The 15562-nt window shown below is 40.0% G+C and overlaps 1 protein-coding gene across 1 annotated transcript in view; it reads right to left on the bottom strand.

Annotated features, from left to right (window-relative positions):
• Nucleotides 1-15562, bottom strand: part of RELN (reelin) — a 291275-nt gene that overhangs the window by 57750 nt on the left and 217963 nt on the right. Inside the window, exons 25-30 of the mRNA XM_031048313.2 lie at nucleotides 14794-14999; nucleotides 11771-11942; nucleotides 11162-11362; nucleotides 8809-9044; nucleotides 6602-6759; nucleotides 5504-5711 (exon numbers count right to left, since the gene is read on the bottom strand). Of these exons, the coding sequence (XP_030904173.2) occupies nucleotides 5504-5711; nucleotides 6602-6759; nucleotides 8809-9044; nucleotides 11162-11362; nucleotides 11771-11942; nucleotides 14794-14999 (1181 nt within the window). The remainder of the gene's footprint in view (nucleotides 1-5503; nucleotides 5712-6601; nucleotides 6760-8808; nucleotides 9045-11161; nucleotides 11363-11770; nucleotides 11943-14793; nucleotides 15000-15562) is intronic.

Raw genomic sequence — 15562 nt, 5'->3', positions numbered from 1 at the left:
AAAGAAGTTCTTCCTGATGTTAACGTGGAACCTCCTATGCTCCAGTTTACACCCATTGCCCCTTGTCCTACCACTGGATATCACTGAAAAAAACCTAGCTCCATCATCCTGACACCCACCCTTTACATATTTATAAACACTGATGAGGTCACTCCTCAGTCAGTATAACTCTGCTCCCTTAACTAATGTGGCATTTTCAGTTAGGTCATTATTCCAGGCTTATCGATCAAGTAATGTTCCCAGTGAAATCAAGCATGGTATAGTAAACAGTGGAGGACTCAAGACAGAAGAAGGCGATGTGGCTTATTGATCCTATGCAGGACTGAGTAGAAGAATTTAGCAGCTCCTTCTTTCACACAAAGACGCAGAAACTTCAAAGCAGGCAAATCTGCTCCTTACCTCATTTTTGGGACATTTTTGTGAAGCAGACCCTTTGATTTTGAACCTATAAATTTTGATTTAATTTAATATTCCCTTGTTTTCATGTCATAATACAGGGAAAAACCCTGTTCCTGATCTGCCTTTTTTCAGCCTTTCTTCTTGTCAGTTTTTTTACCATCCCTACATTCTCTAATTCATTTCTACTGTAAACCATGGTAACATTTTCATCTGTCTCTGCATGTAAGTTTTCCCATGTCCTTGATTTTTCACATAACCATTTTCTGCAAGTCTTCTAAAGCCACAACCTCATTTGGAACAGTATCACTGTCTTTAATGTCAGAACTTTGGATTAACCTGGGACATCCCTATTTATCTATATTTGAATGAATAATTATCCCATCCCTGCGCTCCAAAATATTGCTTTTTTTTTTTTCCCCCCCCAGTCTCCAATGATTCCCTGGTATCCTTGTTGAACTGATAATTTTAATTGTGACTCTGTAGTATTAGAGTAGTTTACATTTCCTCTTAGATGCACACTATTGTGCTGTATAATAGCAATTAACTTCAATTAATGTCCTGCTGCTCACTCAACAAATTTCCTTGCATGCCTCCAACATTCGTCTGAGTCTTATCTGGTCATAACTAATGTAAAGAGCACTGAGATGACTAAGAATGGCATTGCCCCTCACCTATGTCTTCTTCACAGGTTGTCTGAATTGAGCACTCAAACCAGCCCCTGAACAGAGCAGGGAACTGGGACTCATCCCGACGATGAGATTTCGCATGCTGAAAGTTGGTGATGCCATTTCTACCTCTTGCTTCCTAGACAATTTTTGACTTAGGATGATACCTGCCTGTTGTGTTATAACTACTGAAGTACTCACTGAAGTGATGTTTTTGGGAAGCAGCTGTTTGTCCCTTGTGCTGAGGGTGTCCTCATGGAGCACATCGTGAGATGGGGTTATTGCCAAACAGAGGTTTTTGGGGAAAAAAAGAACACAAATCTAAAGGAAATTAGACTTCATTAATTCTACTGCTTGTAGATAACTTCTTTATTTTAAATACAAATTTTGTGTCTCTTTGTGAAGAAACAGGCTTAATTTGTCAGTCGATTTTTTCCCCACAAAGTTGACTCCTTTCGCTTTAGGAGATTTGGTACTAATTTGTAGTGACATCAGTAAAATCATGAACAAGTCACAGGATTACAGCCAAAGCCAGTATGACGCAGCTAGGACTCCAGTTTCGCTCACCCACTGCTACATACACAATGTCATGGTCCTTTTCTGATTCTAAACCCAACCACACTCCAGTTCTGTATTAAAAGCAGTATCTCCTATCAGAGAGGTTTTGTATATCCACAGGGACTAGGACAAGCTAGAACATACTCATCAGTGTCATTCATTATATAACCCCATAGAGAGCTCAAGAACAGACACAGTACTACACTATTTAGCCAGACGTATCCTATTGTTTGCTGCAGCTCTGTCATCTGAGACAGTATTCAGGCAATAAACCACTAGACAGTGACCTCAGAGGTGAAAAGATTTACAGTCCTATGATGGTATTTTGTTTCATGCTTGCCAAATGTAAAGATTAGTGAAAAGCAAAAACAAAAGACAAAACCGCATCTTTCTGCAGAAGTGGGGATTGGCCTATCTGATCTGTAAGCATTTGACCCAGAACAGCTCTCTGGGATGCTTGCACAGTCATTAGCAACTGAGTCTAATGCAGATGGGAGCCAAGTCAGCTAACAATCCAGATGTCACTGTTTGGAAAAATAATACATTCCATGGTTTTTATCTAGCTTCCAGGTAGGCACAGTATGCAAATGCTCCCATTGAACAGATAGTGGAAGAATGTCATCAGGGACAGGTGATAAAAATGGGAGAAAGTAGTTCAACAGTAACCCAATCAGGTATTGTATTGCTAGTCAGGAGGATGAAAATACTGCTGGTGAAATTGTGTCTTTGGTACATTGGGTCATACAAAGGGAAAAGGATGGAAAGACTCCAGGAGGTTTCTGAAGTGTTGGGCAAAAAATGGTCTGGGAGAAATGAATTTTGACACTTACAGCTCTCTTAGTGCTATGGAACAATTTCATTTTTTCAGTCTGTGAAAAAGGTGTAGTCAATCTTATAGAAGAATAAAGAGACAATAGAACAAAGCTAAGATTATGATAGAACCTAACGTATATGCTAAATACTAATTCCTTGTTTGTGATCATTGGTTTCAGGGAGCATGCTTTAGTTTAAAATACTCAGCATGACACCTGAGTTTGGTGATGCCCTGCTGGGCTGCTTCACTGAGCAGCACCATGCACCTCAGGCTGGCACATTTCAACCCCATTGGAGCAAAGCAAACCGGGAGCAGCAAGCTCCCATGCACCCTTCTCCTCTGGGAATAGAGAAGAGTGATGGGGAAAAGGGTCTTTGTATTTCTTACAAAAAAGAGCAAAAATCTTTACATTCCTTACATAAAATTTGCACTTTACACTCGAAAAGGTGTAACTGAAGCACAATGATATGGAATATGCATAGGTAGATCTGCAGGAATTCAGAGTGAAAATAAAACTTTAATGTCTTGCAGTATTTTTAAATTTTTTGATTTTCCATATCTGATTTAAGGAAATGAGATATTAAAAGGTCTGGGAAAACACTATTAACCTGAAAAATAAGAAGCTTTAAAATCTACTGTAGCATAAGAATAAGAGCCTTCTTATTCACAACCCTCAATCCACATATCTAGTGGTATGTCTTTCAAGGCATGTTTTCCCTGCTGTTTATTCAAGTCACCAAAACACCCAACTGAAAAACTCACACAAAAATAAAAGATAACTGTAGGGGCTAAGATGACCTCTAATGAGATAACTGAATTCTATGCAAAGCATTACTGAATGCAGAAAGTAATACCAAATTGGGAAAACGTGATTCCCTCTTATCTCCCCTTTCAAGTGACATTAATTTTAGCTCCAATAACAGAAAAAAAAATAAATCTAGGCTGAGGAATTATTTTCTGGTTTAGGGAATGGGCCCTTCAGTTAACCCCTCACACTCTCACAGACCTTGACTTTGTTTCTAGCAAAAAGTCCCAAACAGTTGATGTTACAGATGGTGTCAAACATGAAAGTGGGATGCACTTCTTGTAAGCAAGGTGTCTGAAGCTGAATGTCTAAGTTTTACATGTACAACCCAGATTGCCTATAAAACATTTAAAAAATACTTGCTTCCAAAAACAAAACACTGCCCTTTGCTAGACCCTATGTTAGGATGAGTTGCACTGCCCTTATGAAGCAGCTATTCTCTTCTCTGAACTTAAAAGCAGCCTGGAGTAGTTGTAGTCTAAGGAGTCCATGTTCTGGTCATAGAATCATAGAATAGTTAGGGCTGGAAAGGACCTTAAGATCATCTATAGAGTTCATGAGGTGGGTACTACCCCTGAGCACACACATGGCTGAAGAAACCAAACAATTGATGTTAGTCCCATTTGTATTTGAAATGACCAGTGTGTTTTTTCTGTCCAGCAAATAGCCCAGGGATGTGGCTTCAAGCTTTAATTGCTCAAGGAAGTTAAACTGCTCACTGTGATGTTGATCAGCTGCAGCAGGAGAGCAGCTCACGTGATGAGCACATGCTCAGAGGAGGGATCTTACCAGGTGTCCCTCTGGCCATGTACCTTCTTGGGGCAGTTTTGAGACACCAGATGGACCATATTCTTGGGCAAAACAGAAGTCGTGATAGATTTAAAAAGTCAAGAAAGAGCATTGCTCAGTATTTTAAAACTTCTTCTGGCTTTTAAAATGGTTCAAGCTCTACAGAAAGGGGAAGCTATAAATATGAAGATCTGCCATTAAAAGTGGTTTCAAAGTAATCTTGAATCGAAAGAAAATCCTTTTCTTTTATAAAAAAGATTTTTTCAGGAAAGAAGGAATAACTCAGAAATACTGTTTAAATATAGTCTTACTGATGATGAGGTTACTTTCAATATTATGCTTCACAGGATTCATAACATGAGATTTAAAAAGACAGTGGAACAGAAGAGACATACTCAGGCCTTCCAGTGCAAACACGTACTTGTCCAAAGCGCATTTGTCAAACAATTAATTAAACTAATTATGAAGTAATTTACATAATTATATAAATAATTTGTGTATTTGTCAGACACGCAGGGGACAGTGGAAAGGCAGCTGGTGCTGTGCTGCTCAGTGCTGGACAGCTACGGATGTCCCCAAACCTGCAGCATCCATGCTGCCCTACGGAGCCCCCCCTTGTCTCAGCTGGAGGGTGGTAGCAGTAACTTGTGGCTGATCTTTGCTGACTGATCCCACAAATTAAGTAATGCAGCAAATCATGGCATTACTGTCTCTTTGAGCAGTATTTTGCAGGAGAAATACCTTTTATTAAGCTAACTGACATAATTATAGGATGGGCAAGGTTTCAGGTGCATGATCCCTCATGAGACCGGACAAAACAGTAGCAAACTCCAAGCTAAACAGTGGTTAGGATTAACAGCCCTTTGTTTATCCTAATTGCATTAATCAGTTCAACAATTTGAGAGAAAAAGGATAATTGCTACCAGCAGAGAAGGATTCAGCAGTAGCAGGGAGAGAGGTGAGGGCTTGTTAGCCTCTTGGCTACACAGAAACAATTCACATTCTGGTTATTTACACTTCTGACAAGTGGACTAATTCACAACATCTGGCAAGTAAATGACAGCTCATTGCTCTGCCATCGCCTGCAATTCAGTGCAGTCAGGGGAAAGTCAGGAGTTTTTCTGACTGGCTATGTACAGAGACTTAGGTTTTGTGCAGTCTCAAGACCACGTCTTCTGCACATCCATTTCGAATAGAATGCAAACCATATTCTCAAGAAGGATAAAGAGTTCACAGCTTTTTAATGCTGCTATTCTACTGTTTCTATCTTAAGTATTCTCTCTCAAGAAAAGGAAATAGTACACCAGAATCAGCAAAAAAAGTAATTTCTCTGCATTTAAGATTTCTTGTACAGGTTGTGATTACCCATTTCCCGTTAATCTTTTCCCACCTTTTCACATCTACACTTGTAAATGCAGAGAGGAGTCAACATGAATACACAGACAATTGTGAGAAGCAGCACTGAGGATTAACCTGATATTTGTGGTGTCCAGGGGAACAGTCCTCGCCTCCCTTTTGCCAGGTCCATTGAAGTACAGAGATTTTCCATCGCTGAGCACACCACAGCCTGTCCCAACCTGACCTCCTGTTATCTTGTACCAGAGAGGGCTTAGCTTCCTCTCAAACCTGTCGAACATCTCACTGTGATTAGGCACATTAGACACACAGGTTCCATGCGATGCTTCAAGAAAAAAAAAAGATAATATGGAAGATACTTTGGTGAAACTGTGCTGAACAGAGTAAAGGTCAGATACAGAACATTGCAGATGGTTCTGTTGCATTCACACATGAGAAAGTACTGTGCTTTTCTAAGAAAATGCCCTGGTGACAGGGTTGTACCTTCTTCAAAAACCTGCTTTACAGATTTCTTTAGGCAGAATAAGCCCTCTTCCTCTAAACTCTAAGATGGTTTATTTCACCAGGTGAAAGCACTTTATGTTGATAAGGCATTTCATGTAAACAAAAATATTATCTGTTTATTTCATTTTAAACAAATTCAACAGAAGATATTGGCTCAGCGCTGTGTTTGTATAGAGGGTTGAAAAGAGTGCAGTGTGCAACTGGTCATGTCAATCACTGGGTTTTTTTTTCATTGGTTTGGGGTTTTTTAGTATTACTGCATAAAAGCCCCTGAAAACACAAGTGAGCAGAATTCTCCACAGAAGGGCCCGTCAGAACATATGTTCCCTCCTGGTCCCATGCCATCTGATGGCCAGGGGACTCAAAACCAGCAGCAATTCTTTTGAAGATGATCCAAAGGCTTTTAAGCAGACTTTTTAGTTTATAATGTTTTATTTTGTTTTCTCTCTTATTGCTAGTCCTTTCCCATTCACACAGATGGCGATGTTCAAAGATTACGGTTGCCAGAAACATCACCGGTGTCCGCCGCCTTCAACTGCTCTGTTTTGCCTGTGCTGACTTCTATTTAACAAAATGACGAGATTCTTGCTGGCAGCCCATGAAATTGATGTCACCAGATATTTTTCTGGAATATTGGAGAGGAAAACCAAGATGCTAAATGTACAGCTTTAACTCAGCCAGTGCTTCTGCACCTAAAACCGGCTGTCTTACCTGTGTAGCCGAGGTCACAGAAGCAGACCCCCGAGACGCAGTCCCCGTGACCATTGCAGTAGCTGGGGCAAGGCTCAGAAATGTAAACGCCGTCTAAGCCAAAAGGAGGCACGCTCTTGTGGGAGCTGCTCTCCTGGATCCAGCGGAATCGAGTCTTACTGTAGAGAAACAACAGTGAAGGGCACAGTATCACTATTCCCAGCTTCAATATCTTCTGATCCTTGTTTAAAAGAAGCTTTTCCTAAATTAGCTATTTCCAAATAAGATGCAAATTGATGCCTAGAAAACATTTCTGACACCCTACATTTTGTGCAAATTCACTTAAGGATAATTTTCCCAGAGTTTTTGGATGCATTTTTAACTTCCTCTATTTCTCTGGCCTGTATCCATGAGTGTGATTCGAAGAAAAAATACATGGTTTCATCAACAGGAGTGAATGATTAGATATAACTCTGAAGATGCCTTTCACAAGTTGGTTCAACCTGAACTGCTAATTACGCATTGAAATCCCAGAACTCCATTTCTTATAGTAGTTACGAAAGGAACTCAGTAATGGCAGTGATAGAGTTTATTATGGGATTGCATAATTTAGAGTAAAAAGCCATCAAGTAATTTGGATACAGGAAAAATCATCCACTTGTTAAAAATAATGGCAAATAATGTGTCCTGTGGACAGAAATACTGAGTTTTTATTCTTGGATGACAACATGAAATTCCTGGAAAACAACGTGCTAGTTCTTAACTTGTATAACTGAAACTGCTCCAGAGACTTCAGTGAGCCTACCCTAAGTTACTCCACTGACCCATAGGAAATTGGTTGAAGAAAAAATCTTTTGGTTATTATTTTTCAGTCCTTAAGTTGCATCATTTTATAGGCACTTCAGAGAGGGAAACAGATTTAATATCTCACTGCCAAGCCAATGGATTAACTATGAACCTCCTTGCTACCCTGTCTAAAATATGATAAATGTATTGCTTTTTGCACTAGTGTGCACTAGTGATCAATTGTGTTAGTGTTCTCTACCAACTGATGAAATGGAATGCTCTCCAGACAACCTGTGAACCATGATTTCCAAAGTGACCTGCAATAAATTCTGTTTTCAATACTCTGAGACCCTCATCATACTCACAACACTTCCATTTTTAATGTATTAGCATGAGCTTTTTATTCCTGATCACATTACTGAACATAATGCCAAACAGATTGCTGCTATTGATTCTGCTCTGCTTGTTTTGGGTAAATCAAATCAGCTGGTGTCAGATCTGTGCAATTTGGCACCTGTTTTTATTGGCTAATTACTGAAGAAAAGACAAACTTGTTATGGTACACGCTGCTATTTCAGGTCCTTGCAGCAAAGGCACCAGTTCCCCTGCTACACAATATGCCACACACTCAAAATCTGTGCTGGGGCTTGAGGAGGAGGAGCCCGCAGCAGGAGGATGGGGCTGAAACCCAGGGGCAGCACTAGAGCAGCTGCCTGCGGGAAGAGTGACAGGAGGCAGCGGGGCATGGCTGGGGTCTTGGGGGAATGCCGGCTGGCTGCACTGGCAGTGCTTCATGCAGGCAGAAAATCAGAGCAGGGAGTTTTATTGACAGGGTAAGACAGCGAGCGAGGGGGCAAGAAACTTCAACCAAATCCAAGTAAGACTGATTAAAGCTTCCTGATTTCAAGGCTTTTTTCTGTCTTCCACTGTCTGATGTCTTTTCATCTGTATTATCCTGATGATGAGGTCAAGCACACCTATCATTCCTCCCTCCTTTGACTTCGTCTGTCCTGGCTGCCTTCAGTGACACATTACATTATGCAGCAGCTAAAATACCTTCCTAGGGTTTGTTTGCCCAGTGATAAATGTAAAATTAATCCTGTTCAAATGGATTGCTTGATTCAAATGACTTATCATACTCTCTGCTGGTGCCACCTAACTGATATGCGTGAAGACCGCCAGCATCATGATGAAGAGACTGATGTCAAATAAAAATGTTCTGGGTTCCTTGTTGCTTTGCAGTTTGATTTTATAGACCATTCTGACACCTTTAAAATAGAGAGCTTCTCCCTGTTTTGGATGGCACAATATATTTTTCTTAGATCTACCCATTTTTAATGCCACTTTTTTCCACATTTTGCAACTTGCAACTTTTCCTAATGCTGCGTCAAATGAGAGGCAGCTTATCCATGTGTAAAACTGGCATCCCTGGTTTACAGTACCTGGCTGCAAGTGACCTGGGGATAACAATAGTAATTCTTGTCCAGTCCTCAAAGTCTCCCGTGTGATACACGGTCGGCTCGCTCAGCTCCCGGGAGTTTCCCTCACATCCTTTCATGCCTGGTGATGCAGGGTAGCAGCCTTCCTTCACAAGGGACCAGAAGAGTCCAGCATCGTGTGAGTACTGAAGCAGAACAGGAGCAGAGCTGCTGTACTGGTTGGTGCAACCAATGTTGAGCTGCAAAGAAGCAGAGTATCCAATGTGAGCTGAGGAAACCTGAGCTGTTACTAGTATTTACTGCCTGCAAACCAAGGAAAAACAATTTGGGTATTGGTTTTGGAGGCTTAGTGCTCTGTACACTTGCTTTGAACCTTGCTGGCAAAAAGTGACTGATGGTTGGAGTCTGTTTCCTACACGTGCATGACATTTCTTGGTAAAAATTTCTACTGTCCCTTCATTAAGATTGCTGGGTTCAGCACACTGAAATGTGCACAGAACTTTTCAAAGGTACAGGTGCATAGCAGGCTAAACCCAGCAAACAGCACAGGCACCTGTGTGCCCAGAAGTGGGAAAAGCTGTATCCTCTGAGACCCATCGCATCCACAGGCTACCCAATGGACCCAGGGAATCAGCCTGCCTCCCAGGTGCCCCCTGCCCTGTGCTGTGAGCCCTGACCACAGCCTTGTCATTTGCCTCACAGGAATGATGTCTGGGAGCTGGTGCCTCAGTCTGGCCCCTCAGAATAGAGAAAAAAATGGGATGAAGTCGAAAAATGCATATTAGAATGTGAAATGGGAAAGTAACCAAGACAAAAATCAACTGCTGATTTCAACTTTTCAGTTTCATTTTTCAAGCTATCAGAAAAATAGTAGTTTTCATCATTTTATTGCAGAAATCCTAGTTGAGCTGTGGAATGCAGCAATGTAGAATGTAAACCAAAATTATTCATGTAAAATGAAATAATTTTGACAGATTACCATCTTTCAGTTTATCAATGCAAAGTTATTCCAGGCAGCTATTTAAAATGGAAATTTCACAAACTCAGGAAAGCATTTAAGTGTATGTTTAAAATTAAAGCATGCAAATAGGACTGACACATTTGTGTGCAGGCCAGCTTAAAAGCTTTCCAAAAAAGACAGGAGTATAAATGAAGGTCTTAAATAACAGACTTTATAAAGAACTCACTGTTCTGTGATCCATGTTGTTTATGTTTTGTACATTTATGTTACATTGCCAAGTGTTTCAGTGATGGAAGGCATATAAAATATTTTTAAGTACTGCTTTTTTAGACTAAATGATTTTTGAAACACTGTTGATCATCAAACCTAGAGAATGGAGGCTGAGTCACTGAAGTCAAGTGGTGAAGAGGCAAACAACATCTTTTCCAGGCTAAATGGTATTTATATATTGAAATATTTTTGAGTTTCAGACCCTTTAAAGTATAAAAGTACAAGCAATACTCAGAAATGGGTACTGCAATCCCTCAGTTTGTATAGCATCTCATTAGCATAACTTTTAGATGAAATGAGATTATTTTACAAATCCCATTATTTCTAACAAACTTTCCTATTTATAGAACTGTGGGAATTATATTTGAAAAGCTGCCTGTAAACATCTGATCTCTTTAATAATTCCACTTGTAAATTATTCAGTGTCTGTATCCACCAATTATGTAAGGACTGTGTATTTGTGGTGAGCTCATTAAAATTGCATTGCAACCAACCTCCAGAATTCACCAATGGGATTTCATTATAAACTCAATAAAATTTTGATTAGGGTTCAGAAACAAGAGCTTGTCAAAGCAAATACACTTTCTTTGGAGACCATATTCTGATGTACTGAAATTTCTGTATGCCCTTTAAAGAAGAATGCTAATTGGAGCCTATATTCATTGACACAATAAAAGTAAATTATATGAAAAAGCCACACTGGAGCACAGAGCAGCCTGTAACTCCTTAAATAGTTTAAAGTACAAAAAATGCACGCAAATCACATTGGAGCTTTTGTAGTTATGGAGCCCCAGATGGGATAAATTCTTTCTCCCTTGACAGTGCGGTAGCATTTCCTAGTACTGGCTTGAATATAATGACAGTCACTTCAGCCCACTTCTAAAATGTGCTGAAGAGCAACAGGCTTTACAGCTTCTCCAGAGGGCTAAAAAATAGGTGTTGACTGTCCTTCTAGAAAGCATCATGCTTTATGCTGTATGAATTCGTAGTTGTCCTCTTCACATCTTTTTACACAGGGGTGTAATTTATCTCCTTGGTTTGAACTGTGCCCCCAGTGACATCTTGCAAGTATTGACTAAGAGAAGTTTTACAGATATTATGCAGTGATTAATGGTTAAGGAATACCTTGAACTGCAGGACATATCCAGGCTTCAGAGTTAAATCTCGAGTCACTGCAAACCGATCTCCATCTGATTTACCAAAGAGCATGGCGGAGGGGGTGGCAGAGCAGAAACTTTCATTTTTGGCCATCCCTTCATTGGCCAGCATTAGCCATACACTCAGCTGGTTCATAGGGTAATCAAATGCTGGCTTTTCATAAAAGTTCTGTTAGAAATGAAGAGGAAAGCAACAAGTATGATCACCTTGCAGTGTGACTAAAGAAAATTTCCCAAAATAATCAACTTTCAAATTTTGCAATATGTATTTTCTGTCATTTTCTAAGAATTGTACTTCCCAAAATTTGTCTTGACTTTTTGAGGAGGTACACAATTATAATCCTCTGTCACAAACATTAAGAGCCCTATGGTTTTGTGATAAAACCCAAGTTATTCCCACACAGAGAGACACAGCTGCAAACACTACAGCTGTTTCTTTAAATACACCCAACATTTACAAAGAAAATTGCATTCTTATACGTCTAATATATTGTACATCTACTGCATTAAATGTCTATTAACAGAGAGGAGGGTTCCTGCTTCATGTAGATGCTCAGAACCTGCTTTTGCTCATTACCTGTGGTAAAGTGGGATTAACAACAGGAATTATATGCTTCTGCTTCTCTGACAAAATGATGATGTCATCAATGGCCCACTGGTCATACCCTTCCCCTGAAAACACGGGCTGCCACCAGCGAAACCTGGTGCAAGGCGTCTTGGCTGCAGCTGGCAGCTCCAGATAGACAAACCTGGAGAAGAGAAATTCAGCAGAACTTCAGGGAACATGGTTTGTAGAGAAATGGGAGAAATACGACTGAACAGGGGAAGGAAACAGGGAAGCCAGGGTCTGTCTCACATGCAGAAGTCCTCAGAAATCTACATATCTGGATACCTATTTATACACAGCACATCAAGAAGCTTTCTTTTTTTTTCTTGTCTATGAAGAATGTAAACTCTTTAAGACAATGGCTATTTTTTACTCTCTATTGCTATATTGCCTAGCACAATAAGGAACTGATTTGAACTCTTCAGCTTTGAATTACACTGTTCAGCTGATCTATGTTCAGCAAATCTTAACATTCTTCTGGTGCCAGCAAGTAATAGTGAAATATACTGGCAAAATTCATTTCTCATTCTTTTCTGCTGGTTGGTCCTATTTGTAGACAAAAGCATCCTTCTTTTATAATGCAATAGATTATGTAGCAGTTCCCTGCTGTGGATAAAAATATTCCAGCCTTCCCATATGGATCTTCATAAAAGAACTTCAGGTCTTCTCAGATAGTTTGCTTTATGTCCAATTTAGGAAACACCTTACAAATTAATGTTAAATGAAAGTGGAAGTTTCAAACCTAATCATACTTATGTTAAAAATGCAAAAATTAGCTACTTGTTAAGTCCTATTTCAGTCTCATCTAAGCCATTTATTCATATATTCCTTGCAGTACTCTTTCTTTATACCATGTTTTTGTTATTTTCTACCATGGACCCTGATTCACTTGCTGGTTAGAGAAGTGGAGGAATTGTTCAGGGCTACAAAGAGCCTTCTTTCCCAGAGAATTCCAAGTTTATGCATTGGAAAATAAGATCTGGACCACAGCTGAAACAGCAGAAAAATGAATATGCATAGATATATTCTGTAAGGACCATCACTCTTGGTTATTCAGAGGGGCAGATGTTTTGTCTAAAAATAACGTATTGGATAGTCCAGAGATTAAGGTTCCAGGATGTAGCTTCTTTGTTGTATGTGTCCTGTAAATTTGACAAAGTAGAGACTAAATGACCTGCCTAGTAGATGAAGGGAAGGCAGTGGATGAAGTTATTCTGGGTTTTAGTAAAGCTTTTGATACTGCACCTCACAGCATCCTTATTGACAGGTTGTCCAGCTGTGGGATAAGAGAATTCATGGTGAGCTGGATAAAGAATTGGCTCAAAAGCAGAGCTCAAAGGGTTGTAGTGAATGGGGCTACATTGGGCTGGCAATTGGTCCCAGGTGGTACTTCTCAGAGTTCAATTTTAGGGCCAATCCTGTTCAGTATATTTAGCAACTATCTGGATGCAGAAGTTGAATGCATCATTAGCAAGTTTGCTGATTATATCAAATGTGGAGGTGGTATTAACTCTCTTGAGGGACAAGAAGCCTTGCAAACAGATCTAGACAGACTGGAGCACTGGGCTCCAATGGGATGAAATTTAAGAAGTCAAAATGCTGTATTCTGCAGCTAGGATGGATAATGCCAGGCATAAGTATAAACTGGAAGAGGAGTGGCTGCAGGGCAGCCCTGCAGAAATGGATCCAGGAGAGATGGTCAACAGCAGGCTTTACAGAAGTCAGCAGAGTGCCCTGGCAGCCAAGAGGACAAAAATCATCCTGGGGTGCATGACACACAGCAGAAACAGCTGGTAAAAATATGTGATTATCCCATGGTATTCAGCATTAGTGCAGCCCTACTTTGGGTACTGTGGGTAGTTTCAGGCCCCACAATTTAAGGAGGATGTGAAGATACTTTTTAACTTCCAAAGGAGGGCAACAAAGCTGGTGGAAGGGCTGGAAGGCATGTCCTTTAAGGAGTGGCTGAGGACTTTGGGCTTGTCTAGTTTGGAGAAAAGGAGGCTGAGGGGTGACCTCATTGCTCTCCACAGCTTCATGAGGAGGGGAAGTGGAGAGGGAGGTGCTGGTCTCTTCTCCCTGGGATCCAGTGAGAGAATGTATGGGAATAGTTCAAAGCTGCACCAGAGGAAATTTAGACTAGACATTAGGAAGCATTTCTTTACTGAGAAGGTGGTCAAATACTGAAACAGGCTTCCTTAGAGGGATGATCAATTCCCCAAGCCTGTCAGTGTTTAAGAGACATGTGGACAATGCTGTTAACAATATGCTTTAACTTTTGGTCATCCCGCTGGACTAGATGATCATTGTAGGTCCCTTCCAACCATTCTAACAAATGATCTATATTCTATTCTATTCTATTCCATTCTAGTCTATTCTGCTCTGCTCAGTTTGGTTCTCTTCGGTTTTGTTATGTTCTGGTCTGGTCTAGTCTAGTCTGTTCTACAAAAGTACATTGCTTTTATACTTCTATGTGCTGAGATCACTTTAGAAAAGGACAGCTTGCTGAGTTATAGAAGTCCTCCTGAAAACATTGTTCATTGCAATGCAAAATGACAAGACGGGAAGATATAATTATTTACATATTGAAAGATATGAACTACAGGTAATAGAAATCATGTTAATACATGCAGACAAATGCATTCTTACAGCAAATTTGAAATGCTGAACACAATTTCTTCTTCTCCTTTGGGCAAGTTCTGCATTTGCTTGCTAATATTTTGCGGATATTAGCATTTTAGTCATGTTTCACACAGGAGACCGGTGATTGGAGACTTTGTATTGTACTTCACTTTTTGTAAGGCCCACTTTCATTAGACTTTTCCTTTCTAGTGACAGGAGTTTACTGTGGCAGCCTGAGACAGTTTCCATGTAATGATGGCTTTTAAGCATTAGAACTTGAAATTATTATTCATGTTTTCATAAACTGAGAAATAGGGTGGATTTTTTTAAGAGCTGATGCAGTATGGATTTAATTTAGATCAAAATTATACCTGGGTTTGCTGAAGTCAGAGAAATACATTTCTGCTAGTAGCTGCCAGTTGATTCCACCATTATTGCTGTACTGCAGCAGCACACCTTCTTCTCTGCTGTCTGGTTTATTGCATGAAGAACTGTCTCCTCCTATCTGGATGTAAAACTGGACAAAATCCACCCAGGTTGTGTCCAAATCCCAGCTTACCAACTGTCTTTTTCCAGCCTACAGTACAAAGAACAGAGGGGCAATAATAATATTAAATAGGACACCTTCACTGAGGATAGATGTATTTAAAGTCCAACACAGATTAATATTGCATAGAAAATTGCACAGCACAGAGGACATTGAATTTTGTATTAATATGACATTATTTTGTCTTTCAGACAATGATTCTGCTTGGCCATCCTTTATGTCTTAATCACCCTGGTGTGATCCCACAGGAATCCTTCTTATTAAATTTCAACACACAATGCAACTTCTCAACACAATTTCTACAAAACTATTTCACCTGTTCTGGAAGCTGAATGCTTGTGTTTTCAAAACTTGGTTAGTTTGCAGCCAACAATTTAAACTTGTGAAGAATCCTTTGACCCTCAAGAAGCTCATTTAGGATACAGTTGAACAATTTAAACCTGTGAAGAATCCTTTGACCCTCAAGAAGCTCATTTAGGATACAGTTGTGATGTTTTGGCCTTGAATTATACCCACTGTTTTTGTTTATTTGGTGGTTTATCCTCAGCTGAGCAAAGCTGTCCTGGATGGTGCTGTGGGAGTGAGATGGGTTC

Source organism: Melopsittacus undulatus, chromosome 5 (genome assembly GCF_012275295.1).
Source record: "Melopsittacus undulatus isolate bMelUnd1 chromosome 5, bMelUnd1.mat.Z, whole genome shotgun sequence".
Classification (NCBI taxonomy): Eukaryota; Metazoa; Chordata; class Aves; order Psittaciformes; family Psittaculidae; genus Melopsittacus; species Melopsittacus undulatus.
This window is presented reverse-complemented; position numbering and strand designations above follow the sequence as displayed.